This window comes from Nomascus leucogenys, chromosome 4, assembly GCF_006542625.1.
Source record: "Nomascus leucogenys isolate Asia chromosome 4, Asia_NLE_v1, whole genome shotgun sequence".
NCBI lineage: Eukaryota > Metazoa > Chordata > Mammalia > Primates > Hylobatidae > Nomascus > Nomascus leucogenys.
In genome coordinates this window covers 759,650-780,322 of record NC_044384.1, presented here as the reverse complement: position 1 = coordinate 780,322, position 20,673 = coordinate 759,650, and the positions used below count along the sequence as shown (strand labels likewise).

Here is a 20,673-nt window from a genome sequence, read left to right as displayed (position 1 = left end):
CAGGGGAGGAAACCATCCCGTCCCACGCGCTTCGCTGTCTCACCCTCTCTCAGCTTTTCGTTTGTGTAGACTTGGGACTGAACTGTTCCCACCAAACCCACCACAGTGTGTGGCCATGAGGGGTCTGAGTTGATCATGGCTGAGTTATCGCCTGTGGCCCTCCCGGGGGCCCCCGGCTCTGGCTCCTCTGATGGCCAAGCATGGCCAGGGAAAGCGGTGTGGGCCGGGGCTGCCCCCCGTGTTGCGCTGACCTTTGCGTATTTGTGCGATGACTGTGATTTGAGTGAAATTGGCTGAGTCTTAGGAGGATATTTTGATGACTTCTTCAGAACGAGGTGGAGACCATCAGGATGAAGTGTGCACGGCTTCTCCCCTAGAAGTAGCGGCATCCACAGGGGTCAGCCCGCAGGCCGTGGCGGTGCTTGTTCTGGGTGGGTCGGCTCACGCGTGACCTGCTGGGTGCCACGCGTGTTCCCCGGGCCGCCCACCCAGGACAGGCCCTCACTGCCCCTCTCCCTCTGGCGCAGCCCAGCGCTCGGCTCAGGAGCTGCCTCTGGTGGAGAAGCAGAGCACGGACAGCTATCCAGTCGTGGGCGGGAAGAAGATGGTCCTGTCCGGCCACAACTTCCTGCAGGACTCCAAGGTCATTTTCGTGGAGAAAGCCCCAGGTATGCTCTTCACCAGGGGCCATCTGCGGCCTGGGCTTCGGCGCTGGTGGGAACCGGTTCCCGGTCGGTGGAGCAGGACCCACCTGTGCACAGTTACCAGGATGCGGCTTACGGGTTGCGGCACGGAGCAGAGGCTCTGCGTGGCCCATGTCTGCGTCCAGCTGTGGGTTTTTGTGTGAGCCGACAACTGTGCTGCTGAAGGGAGGAGGTGGATGTTTATTTCTGGGGCTGCCGGGGCCACTGCACACACATCGCTGCTGATATGCAGGGAGCCCGCGGGCTGGGGATGCAGAGGAGTGCGAAAGGCGTTTGCTGGCTTTGCCAGGGTCCTCCATCTGCAGAGAATGGACGCTTCGGGGGTCATTTAGCAGCAGGGCAGGAGGGAGCTCCCCTCCAGGGCCTTCCCCTCCCGCCAGCATTCCTGAGGTCGGAGGCAGGGATGGTGTGGGTGCCGCAGATGGCGGGAGCTGGGGTGGTCTTTAATGCCACGGCCATGGTGTGTGTGAGGCCCTTGTGCCCCGAGGGCCCAGGTCACCCCTGTCTCCAGGTGTTGTGCTGGCCCAGCCTGGAAGCTCTGGGGCTGAACTCGGAAGGGCAGCGGGGGTGTCCTCGGAGTGATGTTCCTCCTGGGGCCGTCACGCCTGTGGTTCTGTGCTGCCCGTGGGAGATGCTGTCCTGCGGAGATTGGGCTCACAGAGTGGCTCCCAGCCCAGGTCAGTTCCATGCAGATGCCGGGCCCCAGCGCTGTCATCCCAGAGGGGGGCCTTGCCAGCTCCAAGCAGAGCGTGTGAACACAGTGGGCTGCACTGACGGGAAACTGGCGTTGCAGGGAGAGTGGGCACCAGTGTAGCTGGGCACAGGGACCCTAGCCCAGCCCTCAAGGGGGTTCAGGCAGAGTGGGCCTGACTCCGCAAAGCCTGCCGTGAGCTCTCTGGTTTTGGCGGTTCCTGGTGCCTTGCTGGGCCTCTGCCCAGGGTGGGCCAGGTGAGGGGCACGCCCCCACAAGGCCTGTTTTGTGATTTTTTTTTCTTTTTTACATTTACCAATTGGAATTTCTTTGCACTTACTCCGATCCCTGGAAACCACGGAGGCATTCAGCCTTGATAATGGGGTCTTGATTTGTACAGTTTGTCGGAAACTTAAGTGCTTCAATCACAATAGGCTTTAGAGGTCTTTCACGTCTTGGCTAACTTGGCTTCCTGTAGAATCAGAGCATAATTGAAAAACATGTTTTAAATTATAGAGAAAACCAACTAAGGGCAGTGATCAGGAAGGCATTTGTATTGCCCGTGCCTTCTCAGGAGGAGGCTAATTTTGAAATAATTTGCCCTTCAGAGCTTTCAGTGTGTGTCCACGCGTTGGCGGAGAAGCACTTTGCTCACAGTGTAGGGAGGCATTTGGGCCAAGACTGGCCAGAACCGTGGCTCCCAGGTTCTGCCTCTCAAAGCCCAAGCCTGAACAGCCTTCTTGTGGTTTCTTCTGCCCAGAGAGGCTTGGGCACCTTGGCAGAGCCCCCGCCGAACGCAGTCAGCAGAGGTGTCCTAGCCCCTGCCCTAGCCGAGTTACTGCGCTGAGTCGGTGCCATAGTGCAATAGGGAAGGGCAGCCACCAGCCTGCAAGGGCAGGGAGCCAAGGGGATGCAGGACCAGCCCTGGCCTCATGCGGCCGCCCCCACAGGCAGCCCCTCCTGCCTTCATCATCACTGTGAGCTGTGGGGTCAGCAGGCTGGAGGGCTGCCTGTTCTGCCCTTAAGCTGGGCTGCCACAGCCACACTTCTGGGCAATGCCAGTTTGTCTGCCCATGTCCTCCTCTTGTCCCATGAGGTCAGGGTGGGTCTCTGACCCTCTCCCAGCACCAGCCGGTGTCTGGTATACAGCAGGCGAGCCGTAAATGAATAGGTGCTGTGCTTGAGAGCACATGAAGCTGTGAATACTGTGGGGATGAAGCCAGACCACGTTTATAATTTTATTCTTTATAGTTGAATAAGATAATTTGCATATTCAGACACACACAGGCACATTGCGTGTTTTCAAAAGCGGAGAACAAATATCCACATAATTTTCTTCCTCCACTTCCGGCTTCTCGGGCGGGAGCCGTCGCTTACAGCACGTGCTGATGTGCAGTGACAGGCTGGTGCAGGAGAAGGCCCCACATCTCATCCTGGGACTAAAGAAACCACTAAACTGAATTTAAATTAAAAACACAGTTGCCCTCTCGTCTTCTGATGGGATCGTCTGATCTGTTGAAAGTTCTGTTTTAGACTGCTCTTGCAGATGGAACCACAGCCGGGTGTGAGCCTGGGAGGTTCGTGCTGAGGATATCTGTCAGTAGGGCAGTTGAAGTGGCTTCTCCAGGAAGGGCCCCTGCGTCTCTCGCTGTCTTGCTATTCCGAGGGTGCGGACGCTTGTAGCTGTTGTGAATGTTGGCTCTGGACACAGGCTGGGGTCGGCTCCACCTTGGCCTTCTCTGGAGTATGTAGGAAGCTCATTGTCCAGGCCAGCTCAGCCTCTGTGTCTCGGCCAGGCCACCTTCAGCTGCTGTGGGTTCACAGCATCTCTGAGCTTTGGGAAGTTTTGGATGGAGTGGCTCTGCTGCCCTGGAAGGCTGGGAGAACCTGGTGTTGGGGCCTCCTGAGGAAGGGAATCCCTGCAGCAGGGCTGCACCGCAGGGAACCGGCTGGGCAAGGGCATGGCTCGCCATAGCCTGGGTGCCGGGTCCCTCTGGGATGCTCCAGCAGGGTGGGAGGAAGGTGGGTGTTTGAGCCTCAGCATGTGCTCCACGGAGCTTCCTCCCAGGTCTCTCAGGGGGGTGCAAAAGGCCAGGGGCGGAGTCAGCCTTTCTTTAAGGACTTGGTTTACAGCTTTCTCGGAAAACGGTATTTTCCGATGATGAAAGTCTGTGCGGAATGTTCGTCCAGGAGGCAGGTTGGCTGTGGGGAGCCGAGGGCCGGGTGTCAGTTTAGAAGCCCCTGGTAGCATCACAAGAACCCCCAGTTTCCAAGGCTGCAGGGGGTTCAGCTGCAGGAAGTGGGAACCACACCCCTCTCCCACCCGCACCCCTCCCTGCCTTCACACCCGCACCCCTCCCCTCCTGTTAAAGATCACCGTGTCTCTCTTCCGATGTGTGATGTGAGGCACCTCTCTGTACACGTGTGAACGTTGAAGTGGCTGAGGGACACACTAACGTTCAACATAAATGAAATGCCCAAAAAACGCCCGCGTGAAACGTGAGCTCAGCCTGCGTCTAGAACTTGGCTGAGATGAGACAGAAAGCGCAAGTTTCTGAGATTTGGATGCATCAAACATGAGCCAGTTCTTAATGCTGGAGCCGAACAACCTCCTTTTCTTAAGTCATGTGTCTATTCTGGTGCCGTTTTTTAAAAACATCAGTGAAGCCTGTTTTGGTGTCGTCGCCACACAGAAGCCACACTACGACGCCGGGGGTGAAAACTCCCACTCCGTTTGCCGGCGATCGCGCAGCAAGCAGGGCTCAGCGGGTGGAGCTTTGCGGGTCTCGTCAGTGGCCATTTCTGTGGCCGCCATGACTGGCAGGCCAGCTGGGGCCTGGATGGCCGGCATCTCCTTCTCCAGGTAATCAGGGCCCCTCTACATGGCCTCCCGGGGCCCCTCTGGGGAGGCAGCCTGGCATCTCACAGTTGGCCTGGGCTCCCGGGAAGCAGAGACCGGCTGTGCCAGGGCTCCTAGGCCCAGGTCTGGACCCAGTGCCGTGCCAGCCACCACACCAGGGGCCCTGCCCAGGTTCACAGGGAGACACACAGAAATGCGGGAGACTGGGGGGCCCGCGTGGTGGAAGCGAGTAGCCAGAGTCCTGCAGCTGCCCAGGCCCCTCCCGGAGGCCCCCAGCCCAGCACATGTAGAGCCCTCCCTGAGAAACCCCAGACAGCCAGGTTCACCCCAAACCCAACATGGTGGGACCCCAGCTCGCCACCCCCGCTCACAGCCGCCCCATCCTCTGGCCCTGGACGTTACCACGTGGAGAAGGCAGGCCTGTGGGCAGGCACTAGCCACACTGCAGGAGATGCAGGCCAGGTTTCCAGATTTCTCCACACAGCAGCAGGCGGAGGGCCTGCCTCCCACCTCACGGGGAAGGCCAGGACTCCAAATCTGGGCCAAATGTATGTTGTTATTTTTTAAATAAAGGGACCAAAGGCCTGGGCCTTTCCGAGGCTGCCACGGGACCATGACCGGTGTGGTTCCCGGGTCTTCCACAAGCTCTGACAGGCACCTGGCAGTTGCTTTGGGAGGCTCTGCCCTGCAGCCACAGAGCTTAGCTGGCAGCTGGCAGGACACTTGCAAGGACACGGAACTGTCACAGAACCACTGTGGCTTTGGGCTGTCACGGAATCACCGTGGCCTTGGCAGCTGCTGGTCCTACGCCACGACACACACATTCACCACGGCGAGTGGGGGGTGCACGTCCCCAGGCAGAGGCCATGTCATCCAGGTGCAGGAAGTGCCAGGCAAGGACCCCCCTGTCTGCCCAGGGAGCCGCGTCAGAGGAATCCCCAGGTCTGAAGCCACTCCCTCTGAGCTCATCTTCAGGTTCCTTCAAGGCCAGGGGGAGGTTCATCCACCCCAGGGTGTCGCGGAAGCCCCAAGGTCCCTGCAGGCCCCAATCTCCCCAGAGAGGCATCAGTGCCCACTGGCCACCCTGCCCCTCTCCTCCTCCAGCTGCCCCTGCTCCTCGTTTTCCTAGGGTCTGGTTCTTTCTCGCAGGCGGGGAGGAGGTGAGAGTCAGGGCCCGTGTAAGGCAGACCTGATGGCACCGGCCCTTTCGGCCCTTGCTGTCCCTCCTCTGTCCCTTGTGGAAGGTCTCGGCCTGGGGCAGAGGAGCAGGCTGAGGAGGGAGGTGGAGTCCAGGTGGGTGGTGGGGTCTGTGGCCTGTTTTAGTTGTGCGGGATGTAGGCCGAGAGAGATGGACCCCGGGGATGGCTGCCTCTGTGGCATCTCCGTGGCATCTCCGTGGCATGCCCTCTGATGGGGCTGGATGAGCAAGGAGGACATGGCTGGGAATTCCCAGCTCCGGCGTCCGCGGCACGGGCAACCTCCCTGTATGGAGCAGCTCAGCTGTCGCCTCCTGAAGATGTTGGATGCCAGCCCCGAAGGCAGCATCGTAATGACAAAACCTTCAGAGGTGTCTGGCCCAACAGTTTAAAGGCCAAATGCAGATCTTCCAGATTTGTGTTTTCAGGGTGGAGGTGACACTGCTGGGCGCCTGTGAGTGCGGACGGACATCACTGTTGCTGCTTGCTCCAAGAGACAGCAGAGTTGGGGCTCCTTTGTCACCACATGGCGTCTTTGGGAGCAGGGCAGGTGGCCGGGCTGACCCCCAGTCTTCTCTGTTTGCTCCCAGAGACCATACAGGGAAGGCAAGGAGGGCAGCGCCCAGGGAAGAGACACCTGCCCATCTCTTCTTCATGTCCTGTGGATGGCTCAGTGGCCCAAGATGGCCCAGGACCCCTAGAATTGAGTGATGACCCCACAGTTCTCGTCAAGCCGCATTCTGAATAGTGCCGGGGGGGACTCTCAGGCTCCCCCTGCCTGGGCCCTGCTGGTGTGGGGAGGCTACACATCACGTCAGTCCCCACTGCAGGAGGAGGGGCCGGGCTTCTGGCTCCCCTCCCTTCTCAGGCCTTTTGGGGTCACACATGACAAAACCACCCGTGATCATGTTGGCTAAATTCTTTTTTATATCAGCTTTATCGAGATGTGATCTATACACCATTTAATTCACTCAAAGTGTATAATTCAGTGGGTTTTGGTGGCTTCACAGAATTGCACAGCCACCACCAATTTCAGAACATTTTCTTGTCCCCAGAAAGAAACCTTTGCCCATGAGCGGCCACTCCTGCTCTCCCTTCCCTGCCCCGGCCCTGACAACCCTGATGCCCCTTCGCCGTGGCCTCACCTGGTCTGGCTGCTCCTTCTGGCCTGCTGGGAAACCCCAACCTGCCAGCTGCGATGCCTGGCAGCTTCCATGGAGCGTGGCATCCTCCGTGTTCCCTCGTTGGTGTGGGTCGGGGGGTGGGGTCCTCAGGTCCCCTCGTTGGCGCGGGTCAGGTCGTGGGGTCTTTCTGTGGCTGAGGGAAGCCCACCGTGTGGCTGCCCACACCCATCTGTCGATGGCACTGGGCCATGTCCACCCTGTAGAGATGATCGTGGAAAAGCCGCCACGAACCTCAGTGCGTGAGTCCTGTGTGGACGCCTGCCTGTCTCCTGAGCGCATGCCTCAGTGTGAAAGGGCTGTGGGTCACAGGGTGGCTCTGTGTGAGGCCCTGCAGGCTGATGTGCAGTGCGGCCGGGTGGCTGTTTCCCTTCCAGGATCTCCTCTGGGAGCCAGGCTGGGGCAGACTCCTGGGGGAGAGCCGGGGATGGATGACAGACACCCCAGGGATGCTCGCTTCTGGGCATGAGAACGCCGTGGGGTGCACGGCACGAGGATGCTGCAGGGAGCAGGGCACGAGGATGCTGTGGGACCTAGGGCAGGAGGACACCACGGGTTGCAGGGCTCGAGGGCGCTGTGGGACACAGGGACACTGCTGCTTCCACCAGCGGCCCTCGTGGCTTTCTTTGTGGAAACAGTGGCTCAGCGTCAGCGCCGGCGTGGGGGTGGCCCGGCTCCGGGCGGCGGGTCCTGACCGGTCTGGGAGGCTCCTGGGCTGCAGGCCTGCCTGTGTGGAAACCTCGCGGGTGTGGCAGGGAAGCCTCCGATGACTCAGACTGCAGGGAATTCCCTAATGATCTGGAATATTTTTACTCCTGCACTCGGGCAGTTTCCTACTGAGGACTCGGAGCTCTGATAAGGCTGAACACAAAGGCCCTTTCAGGACCGGCTGCCTTCCTTCCTGCCAGGGGCTGAGTTTTGAACAGTGCGGGGGCTGGCCCTGCCCGCCCGGGCCTTCACGGAGCTGGGAGCCGCCATGGCGATGCTCTTGCCGTCGGGACACGGCGCTACATCTCCTTTCCTGAGATGCGAGGGTATTTCTATCTTTCAACAGCCTCAGCGCTTTGTCTTGTTCTGGAAGCAATTGCTAGACAGACATTTCTGGCCATGAATATATATTGCCTTTGAACGACAATTACTTTATGATCCTTAAGCAGAAACAGAAAGCCTGCCCTCACCCTTACCCTGGTCGACTGTGAAACGGCCACAGACGTTGCAGACCACGGGGAGGGGCCCCGCCTCCGAGAGGGAAGGCCACAGGCACTGGCTCAGCCGGGGTCTTTGAGGACGGCAGGGGTGTTTGTTGGTTCCCCACACTTTTAGGGGAAGTCTAAGCGTATCTGCTCCCACCTGTGCAGGAATTGCTGGGTGCAGGCGCTCCCAGGTGTGCGGTGGAGGCTGCTCCATGGCAGGTGCTGAGCTGGGCCTGGCTGGACACTCAGACGTGGCTCCCCTTGGGGCTGCTCCAGCAAAGATGGTTCCCTTCAGGCCCACGAGGCACGGGAGGAAAAAGACGCCTCCATGCTATCGTTCCATTTGCTTTTCATGGACTCACCACTGCGGGGCAGCCACCTGGAGGAGGCCGCGGGGGAGACGGCTGGAGTCCCTCTCCCTTCTCGGAACGTAAAGAGAGGAATAGGCTGTGTTGGCCTCGGCTGCAAAAATGGTGTCCCCTCGGGGTGTCGTTAAATGCGACGTCCTAGCCCTGCCTGCGCCTCAGTGTCCCTCTTGCTCAGCACAGTCACTGAACCTCCCTCCCCTTGCCAGCACCAAAGGCCTGCACAGCCTCAGGGAAATTCCTAGGGAAGCTGAAGCTGTGACTGTCAGCTTCTCGGGCTGGGCAGAGAGCAAACTGTAGCCTGTTGTGCCCGGGAGCTTCAGGGGATCACAGCCTTTTGTGGGGTGTGGACGGGGCCTCACCCCAAAGATGGGCTTTGTCATAAGAAAACTTCAAAAGTCATTTTTAAAAGGTGCCAAACAACCAGAAGACTTAGTTACACACGAGTGATTTGGATTTTTATGAAGTGGGGTGGAGGGGCTGCTGAGCGGTGCGTCTGGGTGGGGGGCTTCTGGGAATCCACTGGCACCAGCACCTGTGCTGGAGTGAAAACGCCTTTTCTTCCTGGCTCCTGAGCTTTCCAGGGCCTGGAGGACTTGCTTGCCTTCAAGCACAACTGAGTGTATTTTTTAGTTTCCTTTATTTTTTCCTAGAGGAGAGATGGATGCCAGGCTCTATGGAGTGGGTTCATCGGGTGGGTAATTTGCGTGGGGACCTTGGGCCTCCCGGGCCAGCGTGGCCAGGGCTCGGCTGGGTGGCTCTGGGGTCCTGTGTGACTCACATTTCCTCTCCACCCTCCACCCAGGCAGCAGCCCGGCACTGTAACAGAGAAAAAGGAGATTTTGTCTGATTTATCAGTAATTGAGGGTTTGTAACAGACACACATTTTCTTCTTTGGAGACAGAGCACAAGGATAAACTTAAGTGTGTATACCTGTAACTGTTCATCTTGGGAACAGACTTTATTTTGGAGAAGATAAAAGACAGGAAGAGACTCTGTAGGAGATTGACATCTGTTAATTCGAAATAATTCCCCAAATGCAGCCCATCTGAGGGGCCAGGTCATGCACACACCCCGGCTGTGGTGGGGCCACCTTGGTCCGTGTGCGCCTGGAGCCCCCACTCTGCCAGGCGTGGAGCAGAGAGAACAACGCGTCCTTTCACTGCACCTCTGGGAGCCTTTTTATTTTTTAAAAACATGCAAATGGCCACTGGGGAAAGGCTAAAAATACCTCATGTTTTGCATTTCTGTCTCCTGATGGGCAAGAAGTTGTCAGAGGAAGGCTCTTCTCATTTACCCAGTGGTTCCTTTGCGCAGAGGCAGGGCCGGCGGCCAGGCCCTCATCCACCAGAGCAGCCCCCAGCACGAGCAGGCGTCGCACCCCGGTGTGGAGCCCCCGGCCCCCATCACCACTCTCACACCTCCCGCATCCCTGGGAGGCTGGGCTGGGGACTGCAAAGCCGGGCCCCAGGTCCACGCACAGACGCCCTGCACATGCTCTGCGGATGGGGTACCTGCTCCCCCTCACACCTGCTCTCCCTGGAGAGGGCGAGGCCATGGAGACCCTCCCGTGACCTGAGGCTGTGAGAGGCCAGCAGATGCAGGGCCAGGACGGATTCCTGAGGATGCCCCTGCCCTTTAGTCCCTCCCACCCCGGGCCAGGGTCAGGACAAGCCCTGAGCTGCGTGTCCTCAGCTTCCCCAGGCTCCCAGGGCAACTTTTGCGTTGAGCTTGGGGCCCTGCCAGGGCATGTGGCTCCTGAGGTGCTGCCCTCGACAAAAGCCCTGGGATGGGCCTACGTGGGTCTCCTGGAACAAGGCACCCTCCTGGCTCAGGGCCCTGGGTCTGGATCACGTGGGGGCGTCTGGGGAGGGGGCTCCCCACCACACAAAGTCACAGACGTTTCCTGCTCCTTTCTTCCAGATGGCCACCACGTCTGGGAGATGGAAGCCAAAACCGACCGTGACCTGTGCAAGCCGGTGAGTGCCTTTGGCGCGGCCGGAGCCACTGCGAGTTCCCAGGGCTTGGGAGGCTGGGGTCTGCTGGAGCCACTGCGGGTCCCCAGGGCCTCGGGAAGCTGGGGCTCTTGTTTGTTAAAATGAAACAAATAAAAATACTGCATAGAGTAACAGAACCAGTAACAAACAGGACCACCAAGTACTTGCCAAAGCACCGTGTGCTGTCACCCAATGTGTCAGGGTCACGTCAGAGCTCTGGCGGCCAGGGACGGTGCTGGACAGGCCGAGGGCCACCTCACACACCCTGGTGCTGAGACAGCCCAGGGAAGGTCGTCTCACACGGACCCTCCCGCCCTTTGCTGTCCCCTTGCTGTCACCGTCACCTGGCACGGAGTGGGCCCCTGGGAGTCAGTGATGTGCTGAGTTCCCGGGGGGTGGCCAGCACCTACCCAGACCTGCTCGCAGCACCGAGGGCAGGGCTCTGCGGCATCCCCAGCGGGGACTCCTCACCCCATCCTCCGAGGCCGCCGATCGCGCCAACCTCCCCTGTGATAGTGTCCCAGGCACAAGAGCCTGGGCGTGGCTCCCGGACTCGCGATTGGCCACAGCCTGTTAGTGGGCGGTGCACGTGTGCGGGGTCATGGCAGACGCATGGCCAGGTCACGCTTCTGTTGTCACTGGGCCGTTTCCAGCACCCCCAGTCACCTGTCACAGCTTCCCTGGCACCGCGTGCACGCGGTGGGTGCTTGAGGATAATGACCATCCTCAGATTGGAGATGACCTCTTGTCTGGATGGCTGTAGCTGCTCCCACATCTCCTGCACGGCGCCGGCTGCTGCGTGCGTCTCTCCCATCCCTGTGCTTGTGATCCATGTGCTCATGTTTAAAGTGGTTTCTTGGAGGCAATGTCTTCTTGGGTGGAGTCTTGGATCCTCTCTGACGCTGTCTTGTTTTTGGCACATGGAGACCATTGATTTTTAGGTGTTTGGTTTTGTTTGTTTGTTTTTGTTTTTTGAAACAGTTTCGCTCTTGTTGCCCAGTTTGGAGTGCAGTGGCGTGATCTCGGCTCACTGCAACCTCCACCTCCCGAGTAGCTGGGATTACAGGCATGCACCATCACGCCCAGCTAATTCTGTAATTTTAGTAGAGACGGGGTTTTGCCATGTTGGCCAGGCAGGTCTCGGACTCCCAACCTCAGGTGATCCGCCCGCCTCGGCCTCCCAAAGTGCTGGGATTACAGGTGTGAGCCACCGTGCCCGGACTCATGTTTACTTATTATTGATACAGTTGGATTGATCCCTACATTGGATTTTTTGAGTGTTCTATTCAGTCCTATAAAAGCAGTAGAAATCTCTAGGCCAACATAAGATGCCACATGGCTCACAAGGGAGTTTTGAAGACATGAACGTGCTTCTGAGCTCAGCAGTGTGTGTCCCTGTGGGTCGGGGAGGTCTTATGCACCCACTCAGTGTGCAGGTGGAAGCTGATCCGTTCAGAAACCTCAGGGAAGAGCCCATCTCGGGCAGCTGGAGGCAGGTGGACAGGACACCGGGTGGGGAGGTGGGGTCTTGAGGTCGTCTCATGTTGGTGGGACGGTTGGTGGCCTCCACGGAGAGCAGTGCTGGCACCTTCACTCCCTGTCCCGAGAGGCGGCTCTGTCAGAAAGCAGCGTCTTCCACCCTGCGACTTCGGTGCCCTTCCCCCAAGGACCCATCCCCTTCCCAGAACCTTTTCAAAGTGGTTATCAGATGGAAAAGGTTCCTCCCTGGCCCTGGGTGAAGTGAGCTCACCTGCACCTTCAGTGGTGCTCAGGCCTGCCCTGAAGCTCACAGGGCTCCAGTTCAATGCTGTTGCTTTTCTTGCCTTCACCTGAGAAGCCCCTCAAGGAAAGCTGGAGGCCCCAGGGCAGGCCGGCGTTCAGAGGAAGGAGTCCCGGCCTACACGGCTCGTTGTCTGCAGAGCCAGCGAGTCAGGGTGCTCAGAAGGGTCCCGGGAACGGCTGGCCACAGGCAGAGGCAGCCGGAGCTGCTGTACCGGCCTCCCCTCCCTGCAGCCCGTTCCCGTGTCCATACCAGCCTCCCCTCCCCGCAGCCCGTTCCCGTGTCCATACCGGCCTCCCCTCTCTGCAGCCCGTTCCGTGTCCATACCGGCCTCCCCTCCCCGCAGCCTGTTCCCGTGTCCATACCGGCCTCCCCTCCCGCAGCCCGTTCCCGTGTCCATACCGGCCTCCCCTCTCTGCAGCCCGTTCCCGTGTCCATACCGGCCTCCCCTCCCCGCAGCCTGTTCCCGTGTCCATACCGGCCTCCCCTCCCCGCAGCCTATTCCCGTGTCCATACCGGCCTCCCCTCCCCGCAGCCCGTTCCCGTGTCCATACCGGCCTTCCCTCCCTGCAGCCCGTTCCCGTGTCCATACTGGCCTCTCCTCCCCATGGCCATTTCCTGTGCCCAGAAGGTCTGTGGCTCCCCGCTGGCCGGGTGTTTGCAACTGCCCAGGGGGCTGGTAGCCTTTGTTCATGGGGTCATTGCCAGGCCTCCCCACCCACCGGGTGTCTGATTCATTCCTCCCCACTGGGCTGCCCTTGCTCTGCTGTGCATCTGCGCTGAGTACACTGACATCTGGCTCTCCGTCCCTCTGCCTGCGGGCAGTGTACCCTGGTGCCTGGCCTCATGCTGCCCACCCTCCCTAGTCCTGGCTCTGTCGGGGTCTCCACAGGCTTCAACAGCCCCGCACATGCACGCAGGATGGGGGATGCAGGATGGGGGGATGGGGGCAGGATGGGGGATGCAGGATGGGGATGCAGGATGGGGATGCAGGGGATGCAGGATGGGGGATGCAGGATGGGGGATGCAGGATGGGGGATGCAGGATGGGGGATGCAGGATGGGGGATGCGCGATGCCGGAGCTGGTCTGCCCAGCCGCTGGCCTGCCCTGTCCCCCTAGGCAGGGAGAGCAGCCAGGAGGAGCCGTGAGCCTTTCCTCATTGAAAACAATCCCAGCCAAGACGACATCCACATTCTCTGTGATTTTCTGTTTTACTTTTGACACTGGCATATTTCGAAGGAAGCTTAACAGCTGTATGTTTTAAAAGAAACTTAAGAGCACATGTGAAAAATTATGTACTTCAAGTTTACTGGTTGTTTTTTTTTGTTTTTTGTTTTTTTGAGACAGTCTCATTCTGTCACCCAGATTGGAGTACAGTGGCTCGATCTCAGCTCATTGCAGCCTCCACCTCCCAGGTTCAACCGATTCTCATGCCTCAGTCTCCCGAGTATCTAGGACTTAAGGCACCAGCCACTATGCCTGGCTAATGTTTTTGTATTTTTTTTTTAGTAGAGACGGGGTTTCACCATGTTGTCCAGGCTGGTCTTGAACTCCTGACTGCAGGTGATCACCTCGGCCTCCCAAAGTGCTGGGATTACAGGCGTGAGCCACCGTGCCCGGCCTACTGTTTCATTTTTAATCTCTTAAATGGAGTTTGCTTTAATACATATTTTTTCTCATCATAAAGGAACTTCATACTCATCGTGGACATTTGGACATATAAAAAAGGAAATACAACCTAGCGTAGTCTCACCAACTTAGACATAACCACTGCTGGCATTGGGCATGCGTCCTGCTCCATTTGCTGCTGTGTGTGTGTATGTTCACGCAGACACACACACACACACACACTACATTATATTGTGTATATATGTGTTTGTGTGTGTGTGTGTGTGTGTGTGTGTATATATATATATATATATATATTTTTTTTTTTTTTTTTTTTTTTTGAGACAGGGTCTTGCTCTGTTATCCAGGCTGGAGTCCAGTGGCTTGATCGCAGCTCACTGCAGCCTCCACCTCCTGGGCTGAAGCAATTCTCATGCCTCAGCCTCACCAGTAGCTGGGGACACAGGTGTGCCCTATCCTGCCCAGCTAAGTTTTAAATTTTTGTAGAGATGGGGCCTCGCAGTGTTGCCCGGGCTGGTCCTGAACTCCTGGGCTCAAGCAGTCCTCCCGCCTGGGCCTCCCAAAGTGCTGGGATGACAGGTGTGAGCCACCGCGCCCGCCTGTGCATATTTTGTAAACAAAATGGGATGTGCTGTGTCTACGGTTTTTGTACTTTCTATAAGTAAGTGTATGAGCTTCATCTCAACAGTGGAGTTTAAAGCAGGTTGCGTAGGTGCTGGTGCCATTTGGAGCCCGTGTTTTTTCCGGTATGGACGAGTTTCCCTCTCCCTTCCTGTTCTTCCGTGTTTCTTCTTTATCACTTCCTTCTCTGTGTATTTAAGTGGCAGTGCTCCCACGGAGATAGTATTTTTGTCATATAATTTGTCTATTTAGAGAGTTGAAGTGGGTTGGCCTGTGCCCACATCAACACAGGCCCTTCTAGTCAGGTAGGACCTAGGAAAACGGTCATGCACCATCCAGCCTGCCCCAAAGAGTCCTGCCTCCGCCCACCCAGCCTGCCTCACGGGGTCCCTGCCTCCACCCAGCCTGCCTCACGGGGTCCCTGCCTCCACCCAGCCTGCCTCACGGGGTCCCTGCCTCTGCCCAGCCAGCCTGGCCCACAGGGTCCCCGCCTCTGCCCATCCAGCCTGCCCCATGAGGTCCCCGCCTCCACCCATCCAGCCTGTCCCACAGGGTCCCCGCTTCACCCCAGCCTGTCCCATGGGGTCCCCGCTTCCCCACTCCTCTCGCTGCTGCCTGTGAGTACCTCCCGGCCTGTTATTATTTCAGTCTCAGCTTCCGTGAGACGTTTCCTTCTTGTCTCTTCCCTCAGCTATTTCTGCTCTAAAGACCCTCCTGGTGTAGCTGCTGACTCCATCGCAGCTGCCCTGAGCACTGCTGAATTCAGAAAACAGCTTTGGAGGAAGCATCTCTTTATCCCCCGTACAAACGCCGAGACAGGCTCCGGGCGGCCAGAGCTTCCCGGGTCAGCCCAGGAGATGGCCAGGCCGGGCGAAGCCCAGACCCACAGTGCTCTGGGGGCAGCCCAGGCCCCGCGCACTGACAGCACTCATGGCCCCTCCAGCGGCAGCTTCAGCTCTCCTAGGGCAGCTCTGACGCAAGGCAAAGGCAGGAAGACGCCCATGTGCCATGGCTTCTGCTTCTTCCCAATGAACTGCAGTTAATTAAACAACACAGACCTGCTGCCAGGAGAAAGTGTGGCCCCCAAGCACAGGGCCCTGTTGGTGGGCGGGGGGAGGGGTGCGGGAAGGGCATGGCCCCTCTGCATCGGTGTCTGGGCCTCAGCTGTTTCATTATTTGTAAATGAAAGAACCTGAACCTGAAGTTATCTTCAGTTTTCTGTCTTTAACACTCTTAAGATTTCATTGTTAACATGATTCAATCAATTTGGCTAATAGGTGCTGAGCTATAATTAATTATTTCAACAAAAGAAGTAATACAATGGATTTTTCTCCTCCTTGTTAAACTAAGTCATACGATTATAAAAATGAAACTTTATAGATGCGACTCCTGCCGACCCTCTCCCCACATACCAAGTGCTGCCCTCGGCAGGGATGCCTGCATCACCCCAGTCATTTAGGGTCATTAGGGCCCCGAATAATGCTGGGGCCTGAGCACGCGGTCGGCATCTCCGTGTCCCAGCCCCCCACCTAGCCCCAACCTCTGCCAACAGCGCCACACACCCCATGGCTTGTGTTTCATGTGTATGCTTGAAAGAGCATGAGTTTTGTAAACATGCTCCTGGTTCTCATATTAAAAACATGAAAAGGTAACGGCAGCCTCCACACGCCGCCCTCTGCTGTCTGTGCCTCCGTGCCCTTGGCTGTTCCCACCCCGGGGTCTGCGGGGGTCAGGGCCTGCCTCTCTTCCTCAGTTGGAGTGAATTTGGGGTCTGACTGAGGGCCTCGGCCATCGTCAAATGTGACAAACACAGGCCCTCCCCAGAGACCGCGTCTCCAGGAAGCACCTGCTCCTCCAGGTTTCACTGCAGTCACCTGAGCAGGTGCTGGGCCACCGAGCACTTCCATCACACAGCGGCTGGCGGCTGGGCCTTGGGTCATCTTCTGAAGGTCACCAACCCTTTGGCATTGGAGCAGGCAGAGCCTTTTGTGTCCCCACCAGGCCCCTTGCCCAGGTGGCCCCGGTCAACCTCCACCCTCAGGCACCCAGTCCCAGTTCTGTTTACAGCTTCTCTTTTCCTGGCTTCTTTCCCCATATTGACAAGATTTCAGTCTCAGGTTGGTCTTGTCTGCTCTGCTGCTCTGAGGAAGCCTCTTGGCTCCTAGGTGTGCAAGAAGCCAAGGGCAGCCCCTTCCCTGTGAGTGTGCATGTCCACACGCGTGTGCAGTTGGCGCAGAGCGTCCAGGGCTGTCATCGGCTGCTTCTGGACTGCCCAGGTGGCCGGTCGGGAGTTTACCGTCACAGCAGCCCTGCACCGCCATGGAAACGCAGGGTGGCTGTGTGGCCGCCGTGGCGCCGCCGTGGCGCAGCAGCCGTCACCTGCCCGGTGCTAATTGTGCCTCCTGTGTGCCCTTCTCTAGAATTCTCTGGTGGTTGAGATCCCGCCATTTCGGAATCAGAGGATAACCAGCCCCGTTCACGTCAGCTTCTACGTCTGCAACGGGAAGAGAAAGCGAAGCCAGTACCAGCGTTTCACCTACCTTCCCGCCAACGGTAACGCCATCTTTCTAACCGTAAGCCGTGAACATGAGCGCGTGGGGTGCTTTTTCTAAAGACACAGAAACGACGTCGCCGTAAAGCAGCGTGGCGTGTTGCACGTTTAACTGTGTGATGTCCTGTTAGTGAGACTGAGTCATCGATGCCCCGAAAAGGAAAGGAAAAGGGAAGCTTCGGATGCATTTTCCTTGATCCCTGTTGGGGGTGGGGGTCGGGGGTTGCATACTCAGATAGTCGCGGTTATTTTGCTTCTTGCGAATGTATAACAGCCAAGGGGAAAACATGGCTCTTCTGCTCCAAAAAACTGAGGGGGTCCTGGTGTGCATTTGCACCCTAAAGCTGCTTAAGGTGAAAAGGCAAATAGGTATAGCTATTTTGCAGGCACCTTTAGGAATAAACTTTGCTTTTAAGCCTATAGTCCTGATGTGGTCTTTAAGGACGGTGAACGAGCTTTGTGCTGGGCAGACGTCCCCGAGACACTTCTCCAGGGATAACTTCATCTCCTGGGACCACGGGCATCCAGGCTGGGGCACCTTCTCCTCAACCTGCCTGCCCCTTACCCGCCGTGGGAATGGCTCCTTTTCACTCATAAAAAAAAAAAAAAAAAATCTTATCCTTTTAACCTTTAGGGTGTTTTCTTAAAGAAAATACCGTCGAGTTTGTGTTTTCAGTCCCTGAACCAGTAGAAGAGAAAGGCGTCCCCCACGCCATCTCGGGCTTCCTTTGTGGGTATAGGCCACTCCCCCCCAGCTCGGAGAGGACAGAGTTAGCTGTCATCCTGAATTTTACTGTATTTTGGGTAAGCTTAACTAACATCAACCATCTTTTTATATTGCTTTTTTTCTAAAAACCGCAGAGATTCCTATCATCTGAGAGGGAAATTACACACTGGGAACTAATTGCAAAAGGAGCCGCGTTCTCTTAGTGAAGTCAGTGTGTTTTTGAAGGTTTCCATTTTCTCTGAATGTAAACAGCATTTGTAATAGATCAGATCCTAAGAAAGCCCTTGAATCCCCATGTTCACACCAAACTGTTGGGACTCCCTGTTTTATCAGGCAAGCTCTAGAAATGCCTCTCAAGATGTGGAAAATGGGGTTTTGCTGTAAAGTCGCTGTATCCTGAGAGTGTCTGTGAGACAGAGCTGTAGGGGTGACGTGCAGCCCCCAGCCCAGCCCTTGTGGGGAAGAGCCTCATGCTCTGGGACCCCCGGGATTGTGGGGAGGGCCTCATGCTCTGTGACCCCCTGGGGTTTACGTGGTCTGTGCCGCCCACACTTAGTGAGCCCAACCCATTCTTGGAACAAAGTACAATATATCTTACAGAAGAAAATATTTCATCTTTTTCTGAAAATATAATGATTGTGTCCTAATTAAACTTCAAGCATGGTTGACCAGAAATTGAATGTTTTAAAGAAAACCTAGGCCTTATAGAGAAGGATGCTTTCCAGAGCAGTGCATTAATTTTTTTCTTATTTGCTCGGCACGCAGCAGTGCCCACCGTGGGTTTGAGCAGCACTGAGTTTAGCACAGATCACACATCTCAGAGGCAGAAGGGGCGTGCGGGGAGCGTACCTGCCCTTCACAGGCGGGAGGTGGAGGCCCCCAGGACCGTGGCCAAGCATGAAGCCGGTGGGGCTGAGCCGCTCCTGCTACCTCCAGTCCACACCCCACCCGGCAGCCGGCCGTCCTGTCCTACCAGCTGCACTCCTGCCTCGGTCGGCCCCAGCTCCCCTCTCAGCTCCGTGCCCGGTGTGGATGTCTCTCCTGGAGCCCCCACCCAGTGTCCTGGCTGCACCCTCCACCCCACATCTGCCCCAGCATGGCTCAACGCAGGCCGGGTTCCCCAGGCTCGCCCTGGGCACCAGCCTTCACCCGTCCTCCCTCTCTTTGCTTCCGTCGTCTCTTCTCTCCTGGACATAGCACCATGGTCCCTGGGTGACCATCCCAGGTCCCCACAAGCACACTGACCAGCCCTACCAGCCCCCAGGGCTCCCTGGCTCCCTATCACCCCACCTGGTCCTGGGGGCTGTGACCGCAACCTGCACCAGACTGTGAGCCCCTCAGGCAGAGCCCCCAGGCTGCCGCAGGGCGAGATCCTCACTGTTGACACTATGCCTACCTCGAGGCCACTGTCAGTGTGGTTCTTAAATAAATAAATGAACGAATGGAAACCAGCACCCAGGTATCCGTGTTCCGTCCCTCGTTCCCGCTGCACTTCCTGCCTCTGCAACCCCGGTTGGGTCTGAGGACACCGAGGCCACTCCAGGACCTGCGTCCTCCGTGCTGTGCATCTGTGTCTTGGGGTCCAGCTCAGAAGGCTTCTGCCGCGTGGTCCGAGAGATCGTTGTCAGCTCTCCTTCCACAGACCGTGGAGGTGGAGGCAGGACGGGTGGGTGTGGGTAGAAGACAGCTGGTTAGCAAGCACCGGCCTGATTCAAAGCTGCTCTTGGCTTTTTCCCTTTTCTACGCCGTCGTCATGGGATTGTTAGCAGTCTAGGTTTCCTCTGTGCCAATGAGCTTCGGGTCTGCACGCCCGGGGGTCACGGCAGTGAGGGGCAGACTCCTAGGGTGGTGAAATGTACTGTTGACATGCACAGGATGACAACAGTGAAACCACTTAAACTCCAGCTGTGGAATTCATTTCACGTACACGTTTGTAAAGTCAAGTCTCATTTTAGGGTTTCTTTCAAAATTGCCGTCCCCACAGGCAGCACGGGGAGGCCCCTCCGAGAGCTCTAGGCATTTGGAATCCAGGTGCCTGAGGTGTCTGGTGCTTGTGGGGGGCGGGTTGGGGACACGCCTTGGCCACCAGCCGCCCGCACTCCTCACCTCAGCGCCGAAGGCGTCCTCTGATGACTCGGCTGAAGATGAGCTCAGTCCACAGCCCCTGTCCCAGCCCCGCCTCCCGTCTTCAGGGGGCCTCGAGTCTCTCCCTTCGTCAGAAGGTCGGGTCAGAAGGCTGACCCAAAGCTCAGCCTCCGGAATCAGGCATCTGAGTGCAGGGGGCCCCTGGGCTTGGGTGGGGCTGACGCCTTTGGCTGATGGTCTGTGATGGGGCCCAGAGGGAGAGTTCCCTTCACCCTCCCTGCTGGGGGCAGGCATTACATGGGGAGAAGTTCCCAGCAGAATGTATGAGCCCCATGAACGGAGCAGGCATAGTCCTCGGGGCATCCTGCCGGCCGCCCCTCCTGACATCCCGGCTTGCTGCCCGGTGAGGAAAGTGAAAACGTTGTCTGCAGTTAAAGAGGCTGGAACACACGCGTCCATAGAGAGGCTTCCTGAGCAGTTTGTCTGTCACTGTTTGGAACACACACGCCCACAGAGAGGCTTCCTGAGCGGCTTGTCTGTCACTGTTTTTGTTTAACTGCGCCTGAATTTAATCTCCCGGAAGGCACATTAGGAGGGCTGAGGGATGATCTGGTGCCAGGAAGGTTGGCAGTTCCGAGAGGTTATTCCAGCAGGTCAGTATTAAAGGTGGAGAGAGGCGAACCCGGAACGCAGGGACCCTGCCCAGGTCTGGTTAGAAGGCAGCGTCCGCGTGGCCTGGAGCTTGCGTGAGGGGTGCACTTGTGCCCCCAGATACAAGCAGGCAGGGCTGGGTATTTGTCCCGTGGCAGGCCACGGGCACTTTGGAGAAAGAAAACCAAGTTACAAACTCAAAATTACCTACCAAAGTCAGCATTATTTTAAGCGAGAAAATAAAACATGACAAATGCCAGGTCTTTTTGTCTGAAGTTTTAGTCGGTTACCTGGAAACGCTTCCAGGGCTCCTGAGCTGGGGACACGGAGCTCTTCCCCCATCAGTGCCCAGGAGAAGCTGCTCCCGGCCCTAGGTCCCCGTGGGAACACACAGCCAGCCCTGCCTCTGTGGGGGTCCCTTTCGTGGCCAGAGCCCCCTTC

General features: G+C 57.5%; 1 protein-coding gene across 4 annotated transcripts in view; it reads left to right on the top strand.

The window, feature by feature from the left end:
* Positions 1 to 20,673, top strand: part of NFATC1 (nuclear factor of activated T cells 1) — a 126,844-nt gene that overhangs the window by 56,249 nt on the left and 49,922 nt on the right. For all 4 annotated transcript variants that reach the window (XM_030810243.1, XM_030810241.1, XM_030810242.1 and 1 more), the window contains exons 6-8: positions 528 to 668; positions 10,114 to 10,169; positions 16,639 to 16,771. In XM_030810243.1, coding sequence (XP_030666103.1) covers positions 528 to 668; positions 10,114 to 10,169; positions 16,639 to 16,771 — 330 coding nt within the window. The remainder of the gene's footprint in view (positions 1 to 527; positions 669 to 10,113; positions 10,170 to 16,638; positions 16,772 to 20,673) is intronic.